This window comes from Podarcis liolepis, assembly GCF_965112155.1.
Source record: "Podarcis liolepis genome assembly, chromosome: 12".
Lineage (NCBI taxonomy): Eukaryota > Metazoa > Chordata > Lepidosauria > Squamata > Lacertidae > Podarcis > Podarcis liolepis.
In genome coordinates, this window is record NC_139563.1 from 51,516,472 (window position 1) to 51,541,632 (window position 25,161).

General features: G+C 45.8%; 1 protein-coding gene and 1 long non-coding RNA gene across 2 annotated transcripts; both read left to right on the forward strand.

Annotated features, from left to right (window-relative positions):
* Positions 1–373: 373 nt before the first annotated feature.
* Positions 374–23,728, forward strand: CRTAP (cartilage associated protein). The gene is made up of 9 exons (XM_083468419.1): positions 374–1,055; positions 5,047–5,196; positions 7,064–7,235; positions 9,504–9,632; positions 10,129–10,274; positions 11,926–12,009; positions 18,399–18,997; positions 19,233–22,002; positions 22,798–23,728. Exons 1-7 carry the CDS (start codon positions 525–527, stop codon positions 18,453–18,455), a joined length of 1,269 nt encoding a protein of 422 aa, XP_083324545.1. The 5' UTR covers positions 374–524; the 3' UTR covers positions 18,456–18,997; positions 19,233–22,002; positions 22,798–23,728.
* On the forward strand, positions 14,314–16,395 carry LOC310690111. The gene is made up of 2 exons (XR_014517914.1): positions 14,314–15,532; positions 16,121–16,395. It is a non-coding gene; the product is annotated as an uncharacterized lncRNA (long non-coding RNA).
* Positions 23,729–25,161: the final 1,433 nt, after the last annotated feature.

Consider the following 25,161-nt stretch of genomic DNA (forward strand, 5'->3'; position numbering starts at 1 on the left):
AATAAGGGAATTTCCCTTAAAAAAAAGGAAAATGTTGACAGCTATGATAAGGAATGGGGGAGAATTTATCATTTATCTTAAACACAATCATAAACAGCAAAAACCATTAATAGGATTGGCATAACCCTTGTCGTTTAATGGTGAATATAACGGAGATGTAAAAGATCCGGAGTGTTATACAAGACGCAGGAGGAAATGATGTGCAATGAGACCCACGAAGGGGAGGAGGGAAGTCCAGAAGATTCCTTGGAATCTTGCTTTTAATGCTGTATGTTGGTTGGATATGTGATTGTGAAACTTTAATGTGAAAAACCAAATATATATATATTGCCCTTCCCTGAGGAAGCGGCTTCCCCTCGCCCCTCGTCGCCGCCCCTCAGCCGGGCAGGAGGAGGAGACCTCTCTCTCCCCGCCTGGCCCCTCCGAATTGGTGAGAGAGAGGCGTCGCCATCTCCTCCTCCTCTTCTTCTCCAATTTCCCCCCTTCTTCTTGCGACGTGGTGTCCGGCGCCTTCAAGGAGGGAGATGGGGCGCCTCGTTTGCGCGCGGCGGCCGCCGCTTCTGCTTCTGGCGGCGCCGGCGCTTCTGCTCCTTTGCCTGCGCGCTCCGGGCTGCCGGGCGCAATTCGAGCGCTACAGCTTCCGCAGCTTCCCCCGCGACGAGCTGATGCCCTTGGAGTCCGCCTACCGCTACGGCCTGGACCAGTACGGCGCCGAGAAGTGGCCCGAGAGCGTCAGCTACCTCGAGGTCAGCCTGAGGCTGCACCGCTTGCTGAGGGACAGCGAGGCCTTCTGCCACGTCAACTGCAGCTCGGCCCGAGCCCGGGACTATGAGGCCGGCGGCGGCGGCGGCGGCGGCGGCGGCGGCGGCGAGCCCGGGCGCTTCGAGGGCTTCGCGGAGCTGCGCTTCTTCGGCGACCTGCTGCGCCGCGCGCAGTGCCTCAAGCGCTGCAAGCAGGGCCTGCCGGCCTTCCGCCAGTCGCAGCCCAGCCGGGAGGTGCTGGCCGAGTTCCAGCAGCGGGAGCCCTACAAGTTCCTGCAGTTCGCCTACTTCAAGGTAGCGCCTCCCCGCTTCTCGGGCGGTGGGAACCAGGGTGGGTTCGATTGAAATCAAACCCATTGAAATCACGATTTGAAATCACGATTTAAATCACTAGTCGGTATGACTTGATTTAACAGAAAGTCTCATTCCTGCTGGTATAATCTTAATCTTTGCCAGGGGCGCCGACTTATAAAAAATATTGGGGGGGCCCATACCGGGGTCCTGCCGCTGGTTCGCTCGGGTAGCCGGGAGAACGCAGTTCGAGGTGGCGGTGTTGGGGAGAGACCCTCGCTCAGGGCGCCACTAGACTTGGCGGCCAGCGGCCTATCTGGGGGGTTTTGGAGCGTATTTCGGCGGAGCGATTGGGGAGGAGGGGGCTTGTTGCCGGATTCTTCAGCTGGGCCGGAGATCCGCTGCTGGGGGGTCCCTGGGCCGAGTTGTGAGCACAGCCTGCTGAAGGGAGATCCAGCCGATTGCGCGACGGGGACGGCCGGGGCTCTCCGGCTAGGGCGCGCGGCTGGCTGGCTGGCGAGGGAGCAGGTGGGGAGGAGGCGGGGGTCCTCACTCTCTTAGGAAACGCACCCGCGCGCCCGATTGCCACGAAGTCCGAAGGGTGTGTGTGTGGAATTAAAAAGCAAAAACGAGATACGGGCAGGGCAGGCAAAGAGTTTTCTGCAAGAGGATGGAGGGCAGGTTGAAGAGAAAATCACTCAGGATGAGACAGTCAAATCAGCCATGATAAAATGGGCTCAGGATATTGGGTATAACATCATGTTTGAGGACTGGGAAAGGTTATGGACCACCGGAATGAAATTCACGGCATGTAATGCCTTGAAGGAAAATATTATGAAAATGATTTATAGGTGGTACATGACCCCAGTCAAGCTTGCAAAAATATATCACCTGTCTGATAATAAATGTTGGAAATGTAAGGAGGCTGAAGGGACATTCTTTCACCTCTGGTGGACTTGTCCAAAAGTGAAGGCCTTCTGGGAAATGATCTATAATGAGTTAAAAAAGGTATTTAAGTATACCTTTCCCAAGAAACCAGAGGCCTTCCTCTTGGGCATTGTTGGCCAGAAAGTGTTAAAGAAGGATAGAACTTTCTTTATGTATGCAACTACAGCAGCAAGAATACTTATCGCAAAATATTGGAAGACACAAGATTTGCCCACACTGGAAAAGTGGCAGACGCAATTGATGGACTACATGGAACTGGCTGAAATGACTGGCAGAATCCGAGATTTGGGAGAAGAAACAACGGAAGAGGACTGGAAAAAATTTAAGGACTATTTACAAAAACAATATAAGTTGTATGAATGTTAAAAATTTACACGATTCGGAAACTATAGCTTCAGCAATTAGATTTGGGAAACAGGAAATTATATTTTAAGTAAGAAAAGGTCAAAATCTAAGGTAATACTATGTTTAATTTAAGATATAAGTAACTGATGAAAAGTATGTTAAATTTAGAGGTATAGTATTTGAAAAGTACAAAATAAGGTACGAAACAAGGTAATAATTTGCTGATATCTTTATTATAAAGAATGCAGGGTAAGGGAGATGCGAGGAAGTCCAGTTAGTTATATAAAAAATGTGTTGAATGGTTGGTTTTCTTTTCTTCTTTTTCTTTTTTTCTTTTTCTTGTTCTTTTACTTTTTTCTTCAGTGTATGTTTCTAACTTTGTATTTGAAAACTTAATAAAATATTTATAAAAAAAGAAGAAGAGAAAATCCTTTCGCTTTTCTGGGGCTCAGGGAAGTCTCAGAGCCGGAGGTTGGGGAAGGGACCCCCTTTGCTCTGCCCTCTTCTCCCGTCTTAGATTTGCATGGGGGTCCCTGCCCGAGCTTGCCTGGCCACCGGGCCACACAAGGGCCGCGCTCTACGCGGCGCACCTTGCTAGCCGCGCAGCTGTCCTCCGCGGCTGCGGAGCGGCCCTGCGCCGGTGCCCAGCCCCTCTGGGCGCCCACTGCGCTGCCAATGACAAGCGGGCGACGTCGCGGGCGGGGAAGGCGTCGCTTTCTTTCCCGATCCTTCATCCTCCCAGTCTTCCAGCCCTTTTTTGGGTTGGAAGCTCGTCTCGTTCGCCCTTCTCCTTTCTTCACCCTGCGCGCAATTTTCCTCCCTCGTCTCCCTCCCCATTTCTCCTTCCTTCCTGACTGACTGACTGACGGGCTCGGGCTCCGGGTCGGGCTCAGGCTCGGGCTCCGGGTCGGGCTCGGGCTCCGGGTCGGGGTCGGGGTCGGGCTCGGGCTCAGGCTCGGGCTCAGGCTCGGGCTCGGGCTTCGGGTAGGGCTCGGGCTCAGGCTCGGGCTCGGGCAGCCACAGCGTCGGCGGTGTTGGCGCCCTATAAAAGCCGCGGACGCGCCCACCGCCGCCCGAGATTATTGGGGGGGCTGAGCCCCCCCAAACGAATTTTTGAGGGGGCTCGGGCCCCCTCAAGCCCCATGGAGTCGGCGCCTATGATCTTTGCAACAACCAGAGGAAGGTTTTCATTTTTGGAAGGATAAATTTCCAGAGTCGTTTTTACAGTCACATCAAAAATTACTGATTTGGTTATACAGTGGTACCTCGGGTTACATACGCTTCAGGTTACAGACTCCGTTAACCCAGAAATAGTACCTCGGGTTAAGAACTTGGCTTCAGGATGAGAACAGAAATCATGCTCTGGCGGCGCGGCGGCAGCAGGAGGCCCCATCAGCTAAAGTGGTGCTTCAGGTTAAGAACAGTTTCAGGTTAAGAACTGACCTCCGGAACGAATTCAGTACTTAACCCGAGGTACCACTGTACTAGTTAGAAATACATAGACAGGTAATTATGAAATTATTGTGAGGTTTCATAAGTTAACTGCTTATATTTGGGCAGCTTTTCTGCTGCACTTTATCAGGAGGAGAAAAATAATCATTTCCTTAATAACAATTTAAATGATTTATTTAACTAAAACAATAACATTATAGCATATGTGTCCATGTTTGTTAACTCATGTGATTAAACGGGTTTTTTCTTTAAATAAAAAACACCTCAGACTGAGTTTTAGCACACATGAAAAACTTAAAACAAAGCCTTATTTCCTGATGAATAGCCTTTGGACCATAATGTAACTTAAATAGAAAACTATCTTTAGAAAGGTTTTTCCTCCAAAGCATTTTAATTTTAAAATCCGATTTAAATTTTAAAAAATCCGATTTAATTTTTTTTAAAAAAAAAATCTGATTATTGAGCACCCCGCAATTGGATCCCATAGGTTCAGTTCAGGGGGTCACAAGGGAGAGACTTCAGCCAGGAGATAGAAGCAAAACAGTGGTCAGTAGGCCTGATCATTATTGTTGCAACAAGACTTCCCACTGCCACAAAGATGAAGCCCCGAACAATGGTCACACCAGTATTTTAAAACTTCCCAAAGTTTCCCATAATACGTTTTCAGAAGCATCATCAAGGCATCATAGATATGTTGATAATAATTTTTATTAGTTTTCAATTACTTCATCTCTTTGGCGATCATTCGTAGCCGAGTAAGATTGTCTTCCATAAACAAGGTTTTAACAGTGAGTCCGTAAGTGACTGTGGAGGCCAATTCTGGATCCACATGTCCTTCCACAGGTTTCTGGGCAAGAGTTGATCACCCAAGCATGCCTTCCTCTGAACACGTTTCTCCTTTTCATCCTGAGTTTGAGTGTCTTCAAAGCCCATGACACCTTTAGTAAAGGCTGCTCTCCAATTGGAGCGCTCGCAGGCCAGTGTTTCTCAGTTGTCGGTTTTTATACTAGATTTTAAAAAAAAATTGCCTTGAGAGAGTCTTTAAACCTCTTGTTGACCACCAGCATTACGCTTTCCGTTTTTAATTTATTGAAAACTGAAGGACCGTCGAACCTTAGGAGTTGGCACCTAGGCTCGTGACATCGGTCTTCTTGAGAACAACGCCGTGAAATCAAAGCTCTAGGACAAAAGTTTATAAAATGTAAGTGATGGTTTCAAAAGTCTCTTTTTCTTGATCCTTTTTGGCTAGGCAAACAACTTCCCAAAAGCCATTGCAGCAGCACACACATTTCTCCTGAAACATCCTGAAGATGAGATGATGAAAAGGAATATGGCATACTACAAAAGCATGCCTGATGCTGAGGACCATATTAAAGATTTGGAAATGAAATCATATGAGGTATGTTCCCCATCCTATTTATTATCCTGAAGAGCTCTGTAAAAAAAACAGCCCAGAAGCTAAGGTCTGTTTGTTCTCCTAATTTTACTTTGCCTATAGTTTTTCGTTCTACTTGCTGTACCTCTTACAGCTCAGTCTTAACCATGCTTACCTGGAAATAAATATTAAAGAATTCGGTGCTCAGCACTTTACCAATGTAAGGTAGAGTCTGTCATTGTTTATAGGATCCCAATCATATTAGCCATTCCTCTGTTCCTTCTGCACAATATTCCTTTCTCTGCCCAGTTGTTTAGTAGAACATCACTACTTATCCACTGTTGCAGTGTTGTGCTAATACGACTTTCAGATTGGATTGTTTCCCTCCTTAATAAAGTATAGACAGCCTGTTTACAAATATGCCACTTTTTGAACTATTTCACAAAGACAAATGTTTTAGATACTGTATTTGCGCATGGAACTCTTTGCATTCATTGTGCATGACTACATATGAGCAGACCGAGGAAGCTCAAATATTTAACATTTTATTTGTGTGAGTATTGTATTCGTGGGAAAATAACTTAGAATCATGTACCTTTTTGGCAAAAGTAATAGTTTTGAACTGAAGTATCGAAAGCGCTTTTAAAATCTTGGGAGGAGCTGCAAGAGAGACTGTTGGAAAGTGACAGCTGAAAAAAGTTGTGGCAGAGTGAATAGGGAGATTGAAGACAGTGAGGGTTTGGGTTATTATATAGGCTAGGGGCTGTCACCACTACTTGCATTGCTCAACAATTTTCTACACCTCACCCCCCCCATCCCCTTACAGCTCCTTCAAACCCCACATCTTGCCTATCCACTGCTGCCACCCCATTGCCAATCCCCATCCCCACACAGCTTGCCCATATTGCCTCATCCCTTCACAACTCACACCAGTTCTAAGATCCTGCTGCCACTCACAGAGAAGAGGGGAATAAATAGAGTAGGAGGAAGTCTTTCCTCCCTTTCCTCTGCACCACCACACACAGCCGGTGTGCTCTGTACTCTGGTCCTGCTGCTGACACGCCATTCAGGGTTAAACCATGGTTTGGCTTAGCGTTGCTCCAAACCCAAACTCATGGTTTGTTTCCCCCAGACAAAGTGTGAATGGTAAACCAAGAAGAAACTGTGGCTACAGCTCACGGTTTGTCTGGAGTGAAGCAAACCATGAGTCTGGGTTCAGACATAACAACAAGCCAAACCATAGCTTAGCCCCACAGAGTGTTTCAGCACGAGAAGAGGAGTGCACCAGCCCCAGTCTTCTCTCTGGAAACCTGCACCTTTGCTTGTTCACGCTAATCCATGGTTGGCTTAGCATTATGTGTGAACTGGGTCACAGTGAATCAGAGAATGTATCTTTCAGCATGCAGCTAAAAAAGGACTCTGACTGGGTGGTGGCAATGAAACTAGAAAGAGGGGGCGCTGTGGTCTAAAACCACAGAGCCTCTTGGGTTTGCTGATTGGAAGGTTCGCGGTTCAAATCGGCAAGACGGGGTGAGCTCCCGTTGCTCTGTCCCAGCTCCTGCCAACCTAGCAGTTCGAAAGCACACCAGTGCAAGTAGATAAATAGGTACCGCTGTGGCGGGAAGGTAAACGGTGTTTCTGTGTGCTCTGGCACTCGCCACAGTGTCTGTTTGCGCCAGAAGCAGTTTAGTCATGCTGGCCACATGACCCGGAAAGTTGTCTGTGGACAAACGCTGGCTCCCTCAGCCTCAGAGCGAGACCTCATAGTCGCCTTCAGCTGGACTTAACCATCCAGGGCTGCTGTCCATTTTGACACAGCAATGCAGCCTTGAATCAAGTCAAACAAACCTATGCTACTTCCTTACAGTGTTTTCCCCCCTGGTCTCCTCAGAATCTCTTTATCAGGGCAGTAAAGGCCTACAATGGAGAAAATTGGAGGACTTCCATCACAGACATGGAGCTGGCAATTCCTGATTTCTACAAAGCCTATGATGATTGCATAGCTGCCTGTGAAGGCTCCCGGGAGATCACGGATTTTAAAGAGTTCTATCTGTCCGTAGCAGGTAGGTGTTGAGCTGGGTGCCAGCATTTGGGAAGGGGTTCTTGAAGGATACCTTGGTCTCCTAAAATAATTTTGCTTGACGTGTGCTGTTTGTGGATGTCCTTTCTGATAATGCTAGCTGTCAGAGGTGTGTGTTTAAACAGCAGGAGATTGCTGTGGAAGGAGGGAGCGAGAGAGAGAGAATTCATAACAAAGCAGGTGGTGTCAAATCTACATGCTCGTTTTCCAGATGATCATATAGATGGGTAACTATGGGAAATAATAAACTATGGGAAAATGGATAGAATGTGTGTTTCAGAGTTATATTAAATCACCTTTCTGCATAATACATCATAATAAATATTCAATGCATCATCATGTTTTGTTTTCTTTGATAGGCGTTCCCCTAACACATCCATATCTTGTTGCCCTGTGTCTTATTTGCTTCATCCTGACGATTCTGTAGATAAACAAATTTTGTGATGTCATGCAAGACTAGCAGATGACCACACAGCAAGTGGTTTAATGTCTGTAAATCTGAATTTAGTAAGTTTTTTCACCCAGGAAATTAATCTGGGAAATCAGTCCTTGACTGAAATTAGTAGCAAACCTTTCATTGTTTTCTGATCAATATAATTGAAACTGCCACATTACTGCTGCCCCTTGCCCACTTAAAGGAGAAGTGCAGCAAAAGTGCTATTTGAAACAGCCACCCATTCTACCTTAAACATCAGAGTGGTGGGGGAGACTCCCACCCTCACTGCTGTCTGCCAGATAGCTTAAAGGAGGGATAGGGAGGCTGCTTCAAAAGGTGATTTTGCAAAGCACTCTAAGACAGTCTCCAGGTTCCCCTTGGGAGCATGGGTACTGTCTTAAAGCTGCAAGGTGCTCTTTGAAGCCACCTACCCCATCCTTTAAATATTGCTCCACCCTGCCACTTCCTGCCTTCTCAGTCCCATGTTTAAATGGAAGAGGGATACATCCAGCTGTCAGATTTAGCACCTGAGGCTGATCTAGACTGTGGAGCTCAAAATTTCCTGGCCCTGTTGTGGTATGTGCAAATGCAGATAAGTTTTGTTTTGTTTTTAAAGAAAGGCAGCTGCAGAGAGGATGGAAGATTGAGTGAGAAAGTGATGATGGGTTTAATCCTTCCCCCCAAATTTTCTACTCTTTAAAGTACCCCCATGGCTTTTCCCTTACAGTTCAATACATAGCCTAACCTTTGTGAAGAAGAGCCATATGAGGGTTCATACAGATGGTCAATCGGTGGACCGAGAAAGGCTTAAGCGGCCCCTGCCTACTTTGCCTGGAGATGACTTTCCTTTTTTAAAAAACAGAAGCAGCAACCCTGCATTGACACTTTAGATAACATGTAGCTGTTTTATAGGGACGCGAGTGGTGCTGTGGGTTAAACCACAGACCCTAGGACTTGCTGATCAGAAGGTTGGGGTTTGAATTCCCGCTATGGGGTGAGCTCCCGTTGCTCAGTCCCAGCTCCTGCCAACCTAGCAGTTCAAAAGCACATCAAAATGCAAGTAGATAAATAGGTACCACTCCGGCGGGAAGGTAAACGGCATTTCCGTGCGCTGCTCTGGTACGCCAGAAGCGGCTTAGTCATGCTGGCCACATGACCTGGAAGCTGTATGCCGGTTCCCTCGGCCAATAAAGCGAGATGAGTGCTGCAACCCCAGAGTTGGCCACAACTGGACCTAATGGTCAGGGGTCCCTTTACCTTTACCTAGCTGCTTCTTAGAATACTCTCTGTGGCTAAACAGAATGATAGCCTATTTTATCCTCCCACCCCAATTAGTAAACAAAGCCATGGAACGCCAAGATGTTAATATCAGGATTTCGCAATAAATTAGCAATTACTGTAGGTGGCACTACAATCAAGTGAATTTTTTACTGGGAACAGTATGCAACTTTTTATTATAAAATACCGTATTTTTTGCACCATAACACTCACTTTTTTCCTCCTAAAAAGTAAGGGGAAATGTCTGTGCGTGTTATGGAGGGAATGCCTACGGGTGGCGTGCCTACGGATTTTCCTCCTCTAAAAACTATGTGCGTGTTATGGTCGGGTGCGTGTTATAGAGCGAAAAATACGGTAGTTCTCTGTTAGGGGTTTCTTCCTGCATGCTGAAAAATGTATGCATTGTTCTTGGAGCTAAAGTAGCAGAACACTTTTGAAATTCAGCGCACAGATTTCTACAGCAGGACTGCCGGCTGCTAAACTGAATTTTAAGAAACAACTGTGTAATGCTCAGAACGTGTGTGCATTCTTCTTCAGATCACTACATTGAAGTTCTGGAGTGCAAACTGAAGTGCGAAATTGATCTCACGCCGGTTGTAGGAGGCTATGTTGTGGAGAAATTTGTAGCAACTATGTACCACTACTTGCAGTTTGCCTATTATAAACGTAAGTAAGAGGTTTTGCGCTCTCCTGAAATTGGGCTTGGTTCTATCTTTTAAAAAACATATATGCCCATTTCACTTATTTAAAACGTTTCTCTTCACTGGAGAAGAAAAGCTGTGCTAGCAAGGCTGCTTCTTAGCATCATTATAATATATTTAAAATAGGTGTCCAACATCTGCACAGAACCTTGAAAGTCCTCACCAAGTCCTGGCTTTGCTAATTATTTTTAGATTTGCAAAACTGGAAGCAAAAAGGCTCTTTTTCCCCATTTCTGGCACACATAATACACAAAGAATGGGAAAATAGTTTACCACTATCTCTATCTGCATACTCAAAAAAGAACGGAAAGGAAGACAAATCCTTGCATTCTGATTTTGAGGCTCGCCAAACATATAGATCTTATGAATTAAGAAATATTGCATGCTCAGATTGCAAGAAGCAACAGCTGTTTCCTAACGGTCTCCTGAGAAGCTGACTCTTTTGTTTAATCTTCATTCAGTGAACGATCTGAGAAATGCCGCCTCGTGCGTTGTTAGCTACCTGCTCTTTGACCAGACGGACGGAGTGATGAAACAGAATCTAGTCTATTATCAGTACCATAAAGACAAGTGGGGACTCACAGATGAAGACTTCCAGCCTAGACCTGTAAGTTGAATTGTTGAACCGGTCGCAGTCGGTGCATTCTGCCTTGCAGCCTTTTCGATAGATATGCTTCAACATGTTCAGTCTTTACGCTTGCCATGGGAGGTGTGCCATTGCCTTTATGAGGAGCAACCAACCTTCCTTCCGACTTTGAAGCTGTGCGGGTGGGTGGGGTCTGTCCCAATAGTTGCGTGAGAATGCCTTCCAGCTTCATGGTTGATCAAATCGCTTCTGTAGCTGCTCAAGAGGCAAGGGTGCCCAACATGCTCCCTGCCAGCTTTCTTAGAGAAGGGGCTGGTGAGGAGCTTCCTTGACTGCTTGAAATTGAGTTGCCTTGGAGTATCCAAGCCACCAAGCTCCCTGCTGGCTTTTCCTGTAGAAAAGGCCAGCAAAACGCTGTCTTGCTGAAAAGAGGTACAGTCACACCTCAGGTTACAGACACTTCTGGTTGCGCGTTTTCGGGTTGCGCACCGCGCCGAACCCAGAAGTACAGTGGTACCTCGGTGTGATGAATATAGGGGTTGCTCGTGCGTAAGTTGCCGCCACTCCTGGCTAAGTTGGCTTGTTAAACCTTATCTGTCTGGACTGCCCTTCACTTCGTGGCTGCCTCAGTCGCTAGCAGAATCCGTCAGTGGGCGTTTCTTAAACCTTTTCCAGCATAAAAGCTGTTTGACGCCAAGTCTCCTCCTACTCTCCCTGCGCGGAAGTCTTCTGCGCAGGGAGGGTGTGGATAGTGGAGGACCCGTGCTCTCCCCGCTGGTGTCCAGCGAAGAGTCCTGGAGCCCTCTCGCCGATTCCCCCATCTGCCCCCCTTTATCCCTGGTGTTGCGCTGATTTCCTTCCCCAGCTGGTGAGCTGCCTCTCTCCCTGCTGGGTCCGTCTCCAGCGTCACTTGAGAGCCTTCCCTCCGCCTCTGGCTCCGATGTCAGTTCCCTGACACTCGGGTTACAAACACTTCAGGTTACAGACGCTTCAGGTTACAGACTCCGCTAACCCAGAAATAGTACCTCGGGTTAAGAACTTTGCTTCAGGATGAGAACAGAAATTGTGCAGCGGTGGCACGGTAGCAGCGGGAGGCCCCATTAGCTAAAGTGGTGCTTCAGGTTAAGAACAGTTTCAGGTTAAGAACGGACCTCCAGAACAAGTTCTTAACCCGAGGTACCACTATACCAGAACGGGTTACTTCCGGGTTTCGGCGCTCGTGCATGTGCAGAAACACTAAATCGCAACTTGCACATGCGGCGCTGCGGGTTGTGAATGTGCCTCCCACACGGATCCCGTTCGCAACCCAAGCATCCACTGTAAAGGCTTCTTCGGAAGGGGAGGGGGAAAACTAGGCTAGCCCCAAAATTGTAGAGCCCTCTCTGGTATAGTCATCGAGGGTACTAGATGTGCTGGGAAAAGATAGCTCAGTTGGTAGAGCATGAAACTCTTATTCCCATGGTTGTGGGTTCAAGCCCCACGTTGGGCAAAAAGATTCCTGCACTGCAGGGGGTTGGACTAGATGACCCTCGTGGTCCTTTCCAACTCTTACGGTTCTATGACTCTGTAAGAAACGTTTCTTCCATGCAATGCATGAGGCTGTGCTAAAAAGGAGCTTTTAGGGACTGTTCTGCTGTTAATGTGACGTGGAATTTTGCCCTTCTTTTTCTAGGAAGCTGTTCGGTATTACAACATAACAACACTTCAGAGGGAAATGTATGAATTTGCTAAAGAGCACGTGATGGATGATGATGAAGTAAGTCGAGTAGAGCAATACCATTGCCTTAAGTAAAATTAATGGTGGTTTAAGGATATTTCAGGCCAGTTGTAATGTGTTAGTAGGGCTGTCTTTTTTTAGTTTGTTTTGCTTTCTAATAATAATAATAATAATAATAATAATAATAATAATAATAATAATAATAATATTTATACCCCCGCCCTCCCCAGCCAGAGCCAGGGCAGCTAACACCAGTAAAATTACAGTAAAAACATAATGGGGGGGGGGAAACAAACCAATTTAAAATACAGGTTAAAATGCAATTTAAAATGCAGTCTCATTTTAAAAGTAGCCCATAGATCAAGACCATAAGGGGAAGGAAACATAAGGGTCAGACTGAGTCCGAACCAATGGCCAGGCGGAACAGCTCTGTCTTGCAGGCCCTGTGGAAAGATGTCAAGTTCCACAGGGCCCTAGTCTCTTGTGACAGAGCGTTCCACCAAGTCGGGGCCAGTACTGAAAAGGCCCTGGCACTAGTTGAGACCAATCTAACCACCTTGTGACCTGGGACCTGACAAAAGCAGCCTGACATGCAGAAACTAAGCGTGTGACACTTTTGTTGTATCTCCAGATAAGGAAAAATTCGCCTGTGCCTGGCTGGCTTATGAACTGGCTGGCACACTCCCCTCCCCACCTGAGTTCTCCAGGCATCCTAGCAGAGGAGGAAATGTCTCTGTTGCCGTGGCAATGGAACCAGACTCCCTGTCATCTAGTTCTCTCTCTCCATTAGCCTCCTCAGTGGCTCTGCCGATGAGATGAATCAGCAAGGACAGTGTTTGTCTATAGGGCCATGTTTGCAGCATCTCATGGCATGCCAGGGGGCCCTATCCTAACTGGTGCCCAACATCCCTATAAGGGATCCCTGTGAGACACGGACTTTCATCTTTGTTTCCGTAGCACTCACTTCACTAAAAAGCTAGTGCAGTTGTCATTTAACTAAAATTGTGCATTCGTCCTGATTTGCATAGTATTTTTGGCATTTTGGGGAGTAGGTGGAAGCAATCAGAGTTTCAGGTTTGGTGTAAGAAAAGCAATTTCCACATGCACTCAGGTTGACAACGGAGTGTGGGTTTTTTCACCAGCTTGGTAGCAATGCCTGTGAGAAGAGGAACTGAGGCATAGTCTAGGCCAGGGGACAGCAAACTTTTCCAGCAGGGGGCCGGTCCACTGTCCCTCAAATCTTGTGGGGGGGCCGGACTACATTTTGAAAAAATAATAATGAATATACTCCTATGCCCCATAAATAACCCAGAGATGCATTTTAAATAAAAGGATACATTCTACTCATGTGAAAACATGCTGATTCCCGGATCGTCTGCAGGCCGGATTTAGAAGGCGATTGGGCTGGATCCGGCCCCGGGGCCTCAGTTTGCCTACCCATGCTCTAGGCCAGGGGTCTGCAACCTTTATGACAAAAAGAGCCACTTGGACCCGTTTCTGAAGAAATAAAACCTGGGAGCCGCAAAACCATTGCAACATTTAAAACAAATATATCTCCAGAGCCGCGATCTGACAGCGGGCGGGAAGGTGATGTCGGGACGGTGCGTGACTAACGCACGCACCCCCCCCATGCGACGTCACAGCCAGTACAGTGCCCGCCACAGTGGGGAGTGTCGGGGCGCACAATGCGCCTCCTCCCCTCGCTAGTATCCGCCCTGGAGCTGCGGCAAAGGTGTAAAAGAGCCACATGCAGCTCCGGAGCCGCGGGTTGCAGACCCCTGGTCTAGGCTCATAAATACCACTCACCTGGCTGTGTCTGAGCAATTCTAACCCACCCCAGGGCCAGCCTAGAGTGGCATAGCCGCTACCTGCTGCCCAGGTAGAAGATGGGATGGCTCTGGGGGGGGCGCAGGTAGATGGCTGGCCCATTTCTGCTCCCAGAACCTGTCAATTCAGGGCCATACACCAACTACCACCAGCAAGAGAATCACTATCAGCAGACACTCTCTTCACCACCACCACACACATCAGTGATGTGCACCCACTCTCTGTGAATAGGGACCTGCACATCATCCTGAACTACTGTGTCGTCGTCGTTCCCCCATCAGCCATCTACATTGGGAGCAGGCCCATTATTTTTTCTCTAGGATATTTTCTGTTCCTGTAATGACACACTTAGAGCGTCCAGAGCCAATGCTGTCCACCACCCCATGTCGAAGGCTAACTGACCAGTGTGCTTTTGGTTTGTAGTGTGTGTTCTTCCCTTTGCGTTCCTGCACTGTTAACCTGCACAGTGTAGCGTTGCGACTGCTCTGAGTGGGACGAAATGACTTTGTGATTGATATAAACGGCTGGCCAATCAGCACCAAGCAAATTTGGCTTTGCTGTTTTTCTGCAGTCGATACTTGTGAAGTATTTGCTGGCTGGTTGCAAATTACTCAGTTTCCATTCTGCATTCCCAAGAGAGGGGTGGTGTTGCGTCATCATGAAAGTGCTAATGGGAAGATGATGGCAAATTCTCATCCTTTAATGAGGGAGTGGAATTGATTCTACTACCATATCAATGAATCAAAAGTAGCATTTTCATCTAGATACTATCTGTGGTCCAGAATATACAGGGTGAGTCTTTTAAAAGAGGCCCCGTGGGACATGTGTACAGTGGTACCTCAGGTTACATACGCTTCAGGTTACGGACTCCGCTAACCCAGAAATAGTACCTTGGGTTAAGAACTTTGCTTCAGGATGAGAACAGAAATCGTGCTCCGGCGGCACGGCAGCAGCAGGAGTCCCCATTAGCTAAAGTGGTGCTTCAGGTTAAGAACAGTTTCAGGTTACGAACGGACCTCCGGAACGAATTAAGACTTAACCCGAGGGACCACTGTACTCTGTATCTACGGGGCCTGTTTTAAAGGACTCACCCTGTATATCTGTGAAAATATATGGAGCAGAGAAACTGTTTTACAAAACAACAGATCCCAAAGTATTTTTGTTGGAAAACTTTTAATTTCTGAGGGCAGGACTAGACCTTACGCTTGACACAGGCCTGCCCTTGAATTCAGGACCTCCTCTCCGTAAAGTTTTGGCAGAATTGCCTATGTTTTTACATTGTCACATAATGCGTTTCCCTGCTTCCGTATATTAAGAGCTGCTGCAGTCAAGAAAATATGAGGAAATGACACAGGTAACTGTACTTAAACGTTACAGGGAAAAGAGGAAAAACAGGGTTGTCTAGCAGTGCTTGCATTTGCTGGAGAACAAAGACTCAAAGGAGGATTATTTCGAAAGGCTTTAATGTTTAGATTGCTATGAAAGATATGCGAATCATATACACCGCAGGCAATACACATACTCATTCCAAGTACAACTACAGCAAAGGCAGGTGATCAAACTCCCGATGCTTTAGACATGGATCTGACTGACACACACCCTTGTTATTCTATATATAGTAATGGGGTAGCCTCAACTTTCTGCAGTCTCTTACTACGCCTAGCAGGCAGAGCCTTCTGTTCTCCTTTGGCACTTCCTGGGTTTAGCTGACAAGGGCCATGTAATGGTTCTAGGGGTTGCTTGTGTGTAAATCAAAGCCACTCTTGGCTGGTTGCCTGAATGAACCCTTTCTGAATGAATGAATGAGCCCGTGGCTGTCTCAATCGCTGGCAGAATCCGTTAGTGGGCGTTTCTTGAACTTCTTCCAGCAAAGAAGCTCTTTGACGCTTAGTCTCCTCCTAGCCTCCCTGCACGGAAGTCTTCTGCGCAGGGAGGGTGTGGGCATTGGAGGACCCGTGCTCTCCCCACTGGTTCCCGGCGAAGAGTCTTGGAGCCAGTGGCGTAGCGGGGGGGTGCAGGGGGGGCCGGCCGCAACATCTGGGGGTTAGGGTTAGGGGGCGCAAATCCACGGGTTAGGGGGCGCAAATCCACAGGTTAGGGGGCGCAAATTACTTGCCTTGCCCCGGGTGCTGACAACCCACGCTACGCCACTGCTTGGAGCCACCTCGCCGATTCCCCCATCTGCCCCCCTTCTCCACTGGTGTTACACTGATTTCCTTCCCCTGAAGATGTGCTGCTTCTCTCCCTCCCAGGACGCTCTCCGGAATCCCTCTGGAGCCCTCCCTCTCCCTCTGGCTCCGGTGGCAGTTCCCTGACAGGCCAGAAGCTGGCAGGGCCAGAGAGGCAGAGCTGTTCCCAATGTCTGATGACGCCAGGTTAGGTGGCAGAGCTAGGGAGTGGGAGATGGGAGTTGTGTCTCTCGTTGCAGAGACAGGTGAGGCGAGAGAGGTCCCCCCACTCAGGATCCTCACTATCAAGCTTCCCCTCATTTCGGGTCCTCAGCAAACCCTCCTATCTGTATCATCCTGATTTGTCCAGCTCACAACAAGTGATATCCCAGTGTCAATGGGTTTTTCTGCTCTTATTTTTTACATTAGTGCTTACATTGCTAAGAATGTAGCAAACCGGTTATTGGTTCGACTGGAACGCTGGTTCTCCTGATCAGTCGCACCAGGAAAAACTGCATTACAGGTACAGAATTGCAAGAGCATCTTATGAGGAATTCCTGTAGAATTCCTAAAGTCGTGCAGAAAAACAAGCAGAAAAACAAGTTTTTACCTTTGCACATGCTTCCGTGCTGGGAGGAAAAACAAATCAAAGTTGCCGAATGAGAACAGGAGTGCTTATTTTCACTAGTTTAAAAAAAAGCTTCATTATTTTCACAGTAATCTCTCCTTCCACAAATATTTATGCGTGCCTGCAGCGTTTCTGTTACAGCAAACGGCTTAATTTTGGTAAATAATATTTGGCAATGAGAATATTTATTGACCTAACTTCTTAAAAGGTTTCAAGTTAGCTGAACACAAAGCAAACAGTTGTCCTTCCAGAAGCTGTTGAGACCATTTCGCGCTTTTACCAAAGGCCCATCAAGCTTGTGGTGAAAGGAGCAATAGCATGTCACCCCATCCATCTTATTGTGATATTGATCATACGTATTTCATTCAGCCATGGGATTGTATGGTTTTTACTTTATAAACTGCTTAGAGATCTTTTTATATGAAGTGGCCTATAAATTGAATGAATGAGTGAACATTTTATTTATTAGACTGTTAGCTGCCCTTTACCAGAGTGGGTTACAACTATAGCATATTCAATTATAAAACAAACAAAACAGCTACAACCATAAAACAAAAAATGTGTTAAAACAAAAAAATTCCTTCCAGTAGCACCTTAAAGACCAACTAAGTTAGTTCTTGGTATGAGCTTTCGTGTGCATGCACACTTCTTCAGATGTATGAGCTTTCGTGTGCATGCACACGAAAGCTCATACCAAGAACTACCGTATTTTTCGCTCTATAACACGCACCAGACCATAACACGCACGTAGTTTTTAGAGGAGGAAAACAAGAAAAAATATATTATAAACGAAATAGTGGATATATGATTTTTGTGGTTCATGCTGTGGCCGCAGACATGTGATCTGACAATGAGTTTGGAGTAGCCCAATGCAAAAATCCTGAGGATCCATGTGGATCCATGCTTTGTAACCACGGAGGAGGGAAGGAAGGGGAACCATGGATCCTCTGCTCACGACTGCAGCAGATCCCCCACCACCACCCGCAGACATTCACTCCATAACACGCACAGATATTTCCCCTTACTTTCTAGGAGGAAAAAAGTGAGTGTTATGGTGCAAAAAATACGGTAACTTACGTTGGTCTTTAAGGTGCTACTGGAAGGAATTTTTTTATTTTGACTATGGCAGACCAACACGGCTACCTATCTGTTACTGTGTTAAAACAGTTCCAGATATGCAACAATTAAAAGCAATTGCAGGTATAAAATAAACCAAAATGTGAACACTTATATCTATAATAAAAAAATTCCTTCCAGTAGCACCTTAAAGACCAACTAAGTTAGTTGGTCTTTAAGGTGCTACTGGAAGGAATTTTTTTATTTTGACTATGGCAGACCAACACGGCTACCTATCTGTAACTTATATCTATGTATCTGTCTATATTACAGATGCAAATTTTGCCCTTTTTGCTCACTCTTGGCATTCCAGTGATTCCAATGGGAAGCCGGGATAATCCTGTATTTTGTGTCTGCGGCTTCCCAGGAATTAGCTGCAATTCTGTTTTCAGCAGTAGGCTATTGTAAAAGGGCATATCCACCGCAAAGACCAGCTGTCAGTCACGCCATCTTGGAAGTTATTTTATTAATTTTATTTATTCATTCATTCCTAAAGGTTGGGAAAATATTATCCGCTCAGGTCCATCATCAGAAGCTAATGAGCTATTCATCAGGAGAATCTTCTATCCAGTTGAACTAGGCTTAGCTGGCTACATTTTCAACTCTACCTTTTTTGTAAAAAAAAGAAATTCTCCCTATAGGTTTGCATGGCACAGAATTAACCTATCCTCTGTTGTAATCTCTACTAGGGTGAAGTAGTAGAATACCTTGATGAACTCTTGGACGTGGATGGCGGAACACAGTGACTCTTAACAACTGAAAAGGCAAAAGAGATTTAAGAAGTGACTGCTCACCCTTGTTCCTTCATATCTCCATGTGTCACCTTTACTCAGGAGTTTAAAAATACCTCAGATATTTCCTAAGCTTGCTCTTCTGCCACTTGCATCCTCCTGTGAGTTTTCCGTCATGTTGTGCACATGTATCCCCTTCATCTTTAACATGATTTTTTAAAAAAACATTGTTGCTATTTTTGAGCTATCACAAAGATCCCTTCTGTTCATTTAGCTCAGCAAATTCATTGCAGCTTGGATGAAGCACAAACGTTATTTTCATAGAATATAATCGAATAATACGAGAAATGAGTAGCATTGAAAGGATGCTATGTTGTTTTGCACGTAGCATTTTTATTTTTTTATTCTGACAAATTGACGCAATGGACCCCTTCATAACCTCAGTCAAACCATGGCTTTCCATAAACTAGGCCCTCCTCAATCACCCCTCCACTGCTTCCATCACATGGTGGCTTATTATCCTGGTTTGTTGATTGACATTCAGCCTGAATTAGAACGTACAGTGGTACCTCGGTTTAAGAACAGTCTGGTTTAAGAACGATTTGTTTTATAAACTCTGCAAAACCGGAAATAGTGTCTTGGTTTGAGAACTTTACCTTGGTCTAAGAACGGAATCCGAACGGTGGAAGGGTACCAGCAGCAGGAGGCCTCATTAGAGAAAGCGCGCCTTGGTTTAAGAACAGTTTCGGTTTAAAAATTGACTTCCGGAACCTATTAAGTTTGTAAACCGAGGTACCACTGTAATATGGAATCCTGGTTTAATACAATTCAGGTCTTTGTTCTAAAGTCAGCATGCAACAAAAGGAGAGGAAAGGAGCTAGGGAGGGAGAAGAATATCACCTGATACACACTCCCAGCTTCATAAACCGTGGTTTGTGATAAACCATGAGAGTACCTCGGCTAGAGATTGAGATAAACCATGGTTTATGAAGTCTCAAATCGCCCTTCAGCTGAAAGCACGTACTTTGAAGTAGTTAAATCAACTTAGTGAGATCCCTGGAGAAAACAAGATTGTGACCATACTGTGTTTAAACCAGGAGTGGCTAACCTTATTTATCCTGAGCAGTGAGTGTGACTAGAATGACAGAATGTGTAGACATACTTGCTATATGTATACATCTCTCTCTCACACCCCTCACACGATGTATACAGCATCAAAACTCATTCTCCTCCCCGCTTGGGAAGTAACAAACAAATCTCACGCTGGCTCTTTTTAGCTGCTGGAGATTAACATAGTTAGAACCAAGCTGTCTTTCATGGATCAAATGCACAGAAACACATCTGTCCTCATGGGTAAGAGTTGTTTGGCCTCTATCGTGGCAGGAGCAACTTCCGTTAGAATCTAGTCCTGCAAACAATTGTTTACTTGCACGGCTGGTTCGCCTTAATTATACCTGTCCATTTATTTGAATGGTGATTCTTGTTGAATAAGGAATGAAAATCAGTTACATCTATGGGACCAAATTCAGTACTCGGGTACACCAGAGCAAATAACGGGTTTAGGAGTAATTATCCTAGCAGGTTTCCCTACAGAAACAATGCCAATTATCTAAGTCCCCTCCCTATTGATGCTTCAGTGTGGAACATGTTACAGACCTATGCTCATAATTATTATGGTGCAAACATTTATTTATTGTAATATTGTGTGTGGATTTACTTTATTTCTTTAACTACATAGGAAATTCACCCAGGTTTGCTAACTTAAAAAAACCCTAGCCCCTATTTCTCTGCCTTTAACTCCAGCTTGATGTAGAGCTGTTTTTAGGTGATAATATTTATCTCCAAACTCTGAAAACATCACCTACTGATTTCTGCAGATCAAACTGCTATAAAAGGCACAGCAGCAGGCCAGTCTTCTTTTCTGCCTGGTTGGCAAACCTAACCGTGCCTCCTAGTGGAAGCCTGGGTACAGAGCTTTTTATGGAAATGGAAAAGAAAAAGAAACCAAAAACCCAGCAAACAAATGTCCCCTCATTTTTCTAGTGCCAGTTGAACAACCATTATACAGTGGTACCTTGGGTTACAGACACTTCGGATTACAGACTCCGCTAACCCGGAAGTAGTACCTCGGGTTAAGATCTTTACCTCAGGATGAGAACAGGAATTGCGGTGGCAGTGGGAGGCCCCATTAGCTAAAGGGTTAAGAATGGTTTCAGGTTAAGAACGGACCTCTGTAACGAATTAAGTTCGTCACCAGAGGTACCACGGTAGCTGCTTAGCTATTAACACTTTCATCAGAACCTCTCATGCCTAAGCAACATTTTGGTTTTTGTGCTTTGATATTTGAAATGCTTGTAGGGTGGTCAGAAACAAAGGAGGTCTGGGATTCTGCACCTTTAATAGTTGTGTAGAAGAGGAATTTCAACAGGTATATGTGGAATCCTTTCCCCAGGCCTGCTCACCTGGCACCATCATTTAGCTGCCAGGCAAAACTTTTCCTTTATAACCAGGCCTTTGGCCTTCAACTATCTGTGGCCTTTCGGAAGCAAGTGGGAGGTTCCTAATGCTATTTCTCTCCCTCCCCACCCCCCTTGGTTTTAATGTCTCTATGTGTGGGGGGAGTTGATTGGTGGATTGGCTGTAAGTCACTTTGGGTTACCTTGGGCAAGATAAAAGGACTAACAAATTTAATAATAATAAAAATTAAAAGGTGTAGCTTATCATGCAAATATCACCTGCATAAATTTCCTCTCCTAATTTTGAGATAAATGGTATAGGAACTTTGTTCTCTATTGCGTCTGGCTATCCTAAATTTAGGGACACGGGTGGCGCTGTGGGTTAAACCACAGAGCCTAGGACTTGCCAATCAGAAGGTCGGCGGTTCGAATCCCCGCGACGGGGTGAGCTCCCATTGCTCAGTCCCTGCTCCTGCCAACCTAGCAGTTCGAAAGCACGTCAAAGTGCAAGTAGATAAATAGGTACCCCTCTGGCGGGAAGGTAAACGGCGTTTCCGTGCGCTGCTCTGGTTCGCCAGAAGCGGCTTAGTCATGCTGGCCACATGACCTGGAAGCTGTACACCTGCTCCCTCGGCCAATAAAGCGAGATGAATGCCGCAACCCCAGAGTCGGCCATGACTGGGCCTAATGGTCAGGGGTCCCTTTACCTTTTTATCCCAAATTTATGTGCTAAAGAGGAAATGGAAAAGAAAAAGAAACCAAAAACCCAGCAAACAAGTTGCATTAGAGTACAACAATTTAACATATTTTTAATTGCAGCTGGTGAAATTATCACTTTGCTGTGCTTTATGGAATTCTCTGGTTCAGGAAACAGCAACTGTGCTTTTGGTAGAGTCTGTTTCTTAATTATTTGTTAAAATAAATCCTTCCAAACAGAGGTTACCAAGGTGATGTAAGGCATAACAACCTAAGACAATCCACTAAAACAAATTTCCGTAGGCATTTAGAGTATAAAATGCCTGCCATATCTAAGGAGCAATAAAGCAATATCAAAGGCCCAGGAAGGCCTGAATGAATGTAAGTTTTTACCTGCTGATGAAATATCAGTACTGTCAGGGCTGCCTCAGGTCTCAGCTCACAAAAGACCAACGCCAGGTTCTTCTTATATACAAGGATGTTTATTGCAGTTCATAGTTGGTTCCACCACCGAGGCGTGCAGCCCCCACATCTGTTAGCCTTAGACCGTTGAAGTCCCCTCTGAATCAGTCCCTCCCCTGCACCAGTTTAAGAGGCTTACGCTGCTCCACCTCTTTCTCTCCTTCCTTTTCCGCAGGGTCTTTCTGCCCGCTGGGGTTCCGCTCCTCCTGGATTCCCCTGACGCTGAATCCCCAGACTGCTCTTCCCCCCTCCTGCGGGCTTTGGGACCTGGCTCCTCCTCCGGGCTCCCTGTACTTCCGCGCGCCTCCTCATTTGAACTTGGCGCGCGCGCCCAACCTCTAACCTTCCTTTTGACAGTTATACTACTCCCTTCACTGCCCTCCTCCCCTTCCGGGATGATGGCTTGCTCTGACCCCTCCTCTTTCTCTGCTGCCGGAGCTGTTTCCCCTGGCACATTGGAACCTTCCCCCCCCCCCTTCACTGCGCTCTGGTGGGGAAACTGGCTCTGATTCCCATCTGCCGCTTTGGGGTCCCCTGCTGGTCCCCCGCTCCTGACACTCTCCCCCTGGGGCTCCCCTTGCCCTGACCACGGGCGCCCCTCTCTGTGAATCCTCTGATTTGCTGGAGAGACTCATGGAATCCCTTGCGTCATTGCCATCCTCTTCCTCGCTGTCCTGGGATTCCTCTCCATCGCTCTCCATTTCCTGCCTTCCCTGTCCCTCTGTCCCTGTACCCCTGACAAGTACTGTTGGCACCTGTTCTGAAATACTACTCCACAAGATGAGTGCAACTAGAGCTGGAGATTGAGGATGAAATGAAACTAAGGAATACACAGCGTGAACCCATTGAAATTAACAGATTCATTTACACCTATTGATTTCAGTAGGTCTGCTGTAAGTAGAACTAATATTGACAGTAGCCTTGAATGCAAGCTATCAGACATGTTAAGCTAGGCAGAAGTAATTCTCATTTCTCTGTGTGGCACTGTAGCATTAAGGGCTCAGCTCCCATTCCAGTAAAACATCATTTCTAGTTACTGCTCAAAGACACATTAATCTTGCTTAATCTGCTGAGGGCTCCCGCTAGAGTTTCCAACAGTTATTCTGGCCGAGGTTACTGCAGAATTCAACCAAAAAAATTCCTGATGTGTAAATACAATGATGGGGGACAAGCTTCACCTGTTGAATATCTGCTCATTATATGCCAGTTAAAGATGAAAGATTTGCAGGGAGGAAACTAGTTTGTTAACTGCTAGCTTGCAGAAAGATGAAAGGGAAGAGCATTTGGTCTGCATGATATAAATGAATTTAATAATGGGGATGTTTAAGATCTTGTGACTCTTTGATCTCTAGGGGAAGAGTCCCTGAGATTCCTAAATATTTTTACACTCTTCTTAATTTCGGTTCACCTTTCAAAATATTTGGTGTGTGGCTTTTCAGAAGATACGGTACTACGCCTGTGATTCCCCCCCCCCTTATTATTAACCGGCTTTCTCTCATTCTGCTCTTCCATTTCATCTGCTATCTAGAGACTGTGAGTTGCCTAAAGTAGGAATGTTGTTCCATTTCATTTTGGTTTTGGTCCTTGTGAGATTGGTGCTGTATTTTGTGCCTGATTTTGATTCGGGCAACCCAAGTGCTACTTCCTGAAACAATAAAGTGCCTTAAAGAATTATTTAACAGCCATTTTTCTGCAATGTATGAGTGTTGATGACGAGGTGTGATTTATCTGATCATTTTTTATTTTGGGTGACTGTCATTGGCACCCGTCTGTCTTGAGAGACGGTGGAGAGCATCTCTGGGTATGAAGTCAAACTGCTGGAGAATCACAGCGCCAGCTGTGGCTGCAGAAACGGGTAACTTATCACAGCTCCTCCTGCATTGTATTGCTGCATTAGAAGAACTGAAATCAGCTCTCGGAGGTGCAAGCCTGGGCAAGTGCTCCTTTTAGACAGGCTGCACCTACAGTAGGGTGTTAGCATAGGATCTGTATACAGAAAGTTATGGGTTCAACCCCTGGAATCTCTAATTTAAAGGATTTCAGAGAGCAGAGCTTGGAAAGACTACCAACTGAACAGGGCGTCTCCCAGTTGTCAGTTCTGAGGGGAACCACATGCACAAGACAAATTTGCATCAGGGTGGATTTGATTTAAATCAAATCAATTTAAATCAAATTGTTTTAAATCACTAGTCAGTAAGAATTTAAATCACTAGTCAGTAAGACTTGATTTAATTTTATTTTATTTTTTACAGAAAGACTCATTCTTGCTGGTATAATCTTAATATTTACAACCAGATGAAAGTTTCATTTTTGGAATAATAAATTTTCAGAGTAGCTTTTACAGTTATATCAAAAATTACTGATTTGGTTATGCTATTAGAAATACACTGACAGATAATTATGAAATTATTTGGAAATTATATATTTGGACAACTTTTCTGCTGTATCCATGTTTGTTAACTGATGTGGTTAAACAATTTAAAAGAAAACTTAGACTGAGTTTTAGCACTTAATTTTGTGATTGGGCAGCATTTAGCTTGGCCAGTCTATGTTTGATGAAGAAGTACATAAACCGCTTTAAAAAAACCCCCAAAGAATTTAAATTTTATCTTCTGAAACTGCCGGATATGCTCTCTCCTTTCTAGCTCATCAACATGAACATTCAATTTCGGAACCAAGATGGCGCTGGCAAGGGCAGCCCTGCTCTAAGCTTCATGCTAGTAGTGCAGTTTTTTATCAGTTTTTAACAGTTTTATTAATTTATTTTTTTACCGGTTTTAATTGCTACCTAAGGCATTTAAACCTTAGCCTAACCCTAAGCTTAACCCTAAACCTTAGCATTTTACCTATAAGTGGCTCAGCAATTTGCCTCCCTTGCTGGAAGGACACTGAATCACCGGCTACACAAGGAACTAGAAGGCAAGCGTTGGTTAAAATTACTTGCGGGCACTGGATCACCTCTGCTGTAGCTGTAGCCTGGAGACAGGGCCTGAGCGCTTGGAGAGGACGCAGCAGCCGTCGCCAAACCCGATCCTCCTCCTCCTGCTCCGCCGCCGTCCTCTGGCTCTCGGCCAGGAGGAGCCTGCGGCGACGGGGCGGGCGCCGAA

Excerpts from the sequence above, each read along its gene's own strand:
- CRTAP (XM_083468419.1), top strand. The coding sequence starts at position 525 with ATGGGGCGCCTCGTTTGCGCGCGGCGGCCGCCGCTTCTGCTTCTGGCG. Across the intron at positions 5,197-7,063 it reads TGGAAATGAAATCATATGAG|AATCTCTTTATCAGGGCAGT; the intron begins GTATGTTCCCCA and ends TGGTCTCCTCAG. Across the intron at positions 7,236-9,503 it reads GTTCTATCTGTCCGTAGCAG|ATCACTACATTGAAGTTCTG; the intron begins GTAGGTGTTGAG and ends ATTCTTCTTCAG.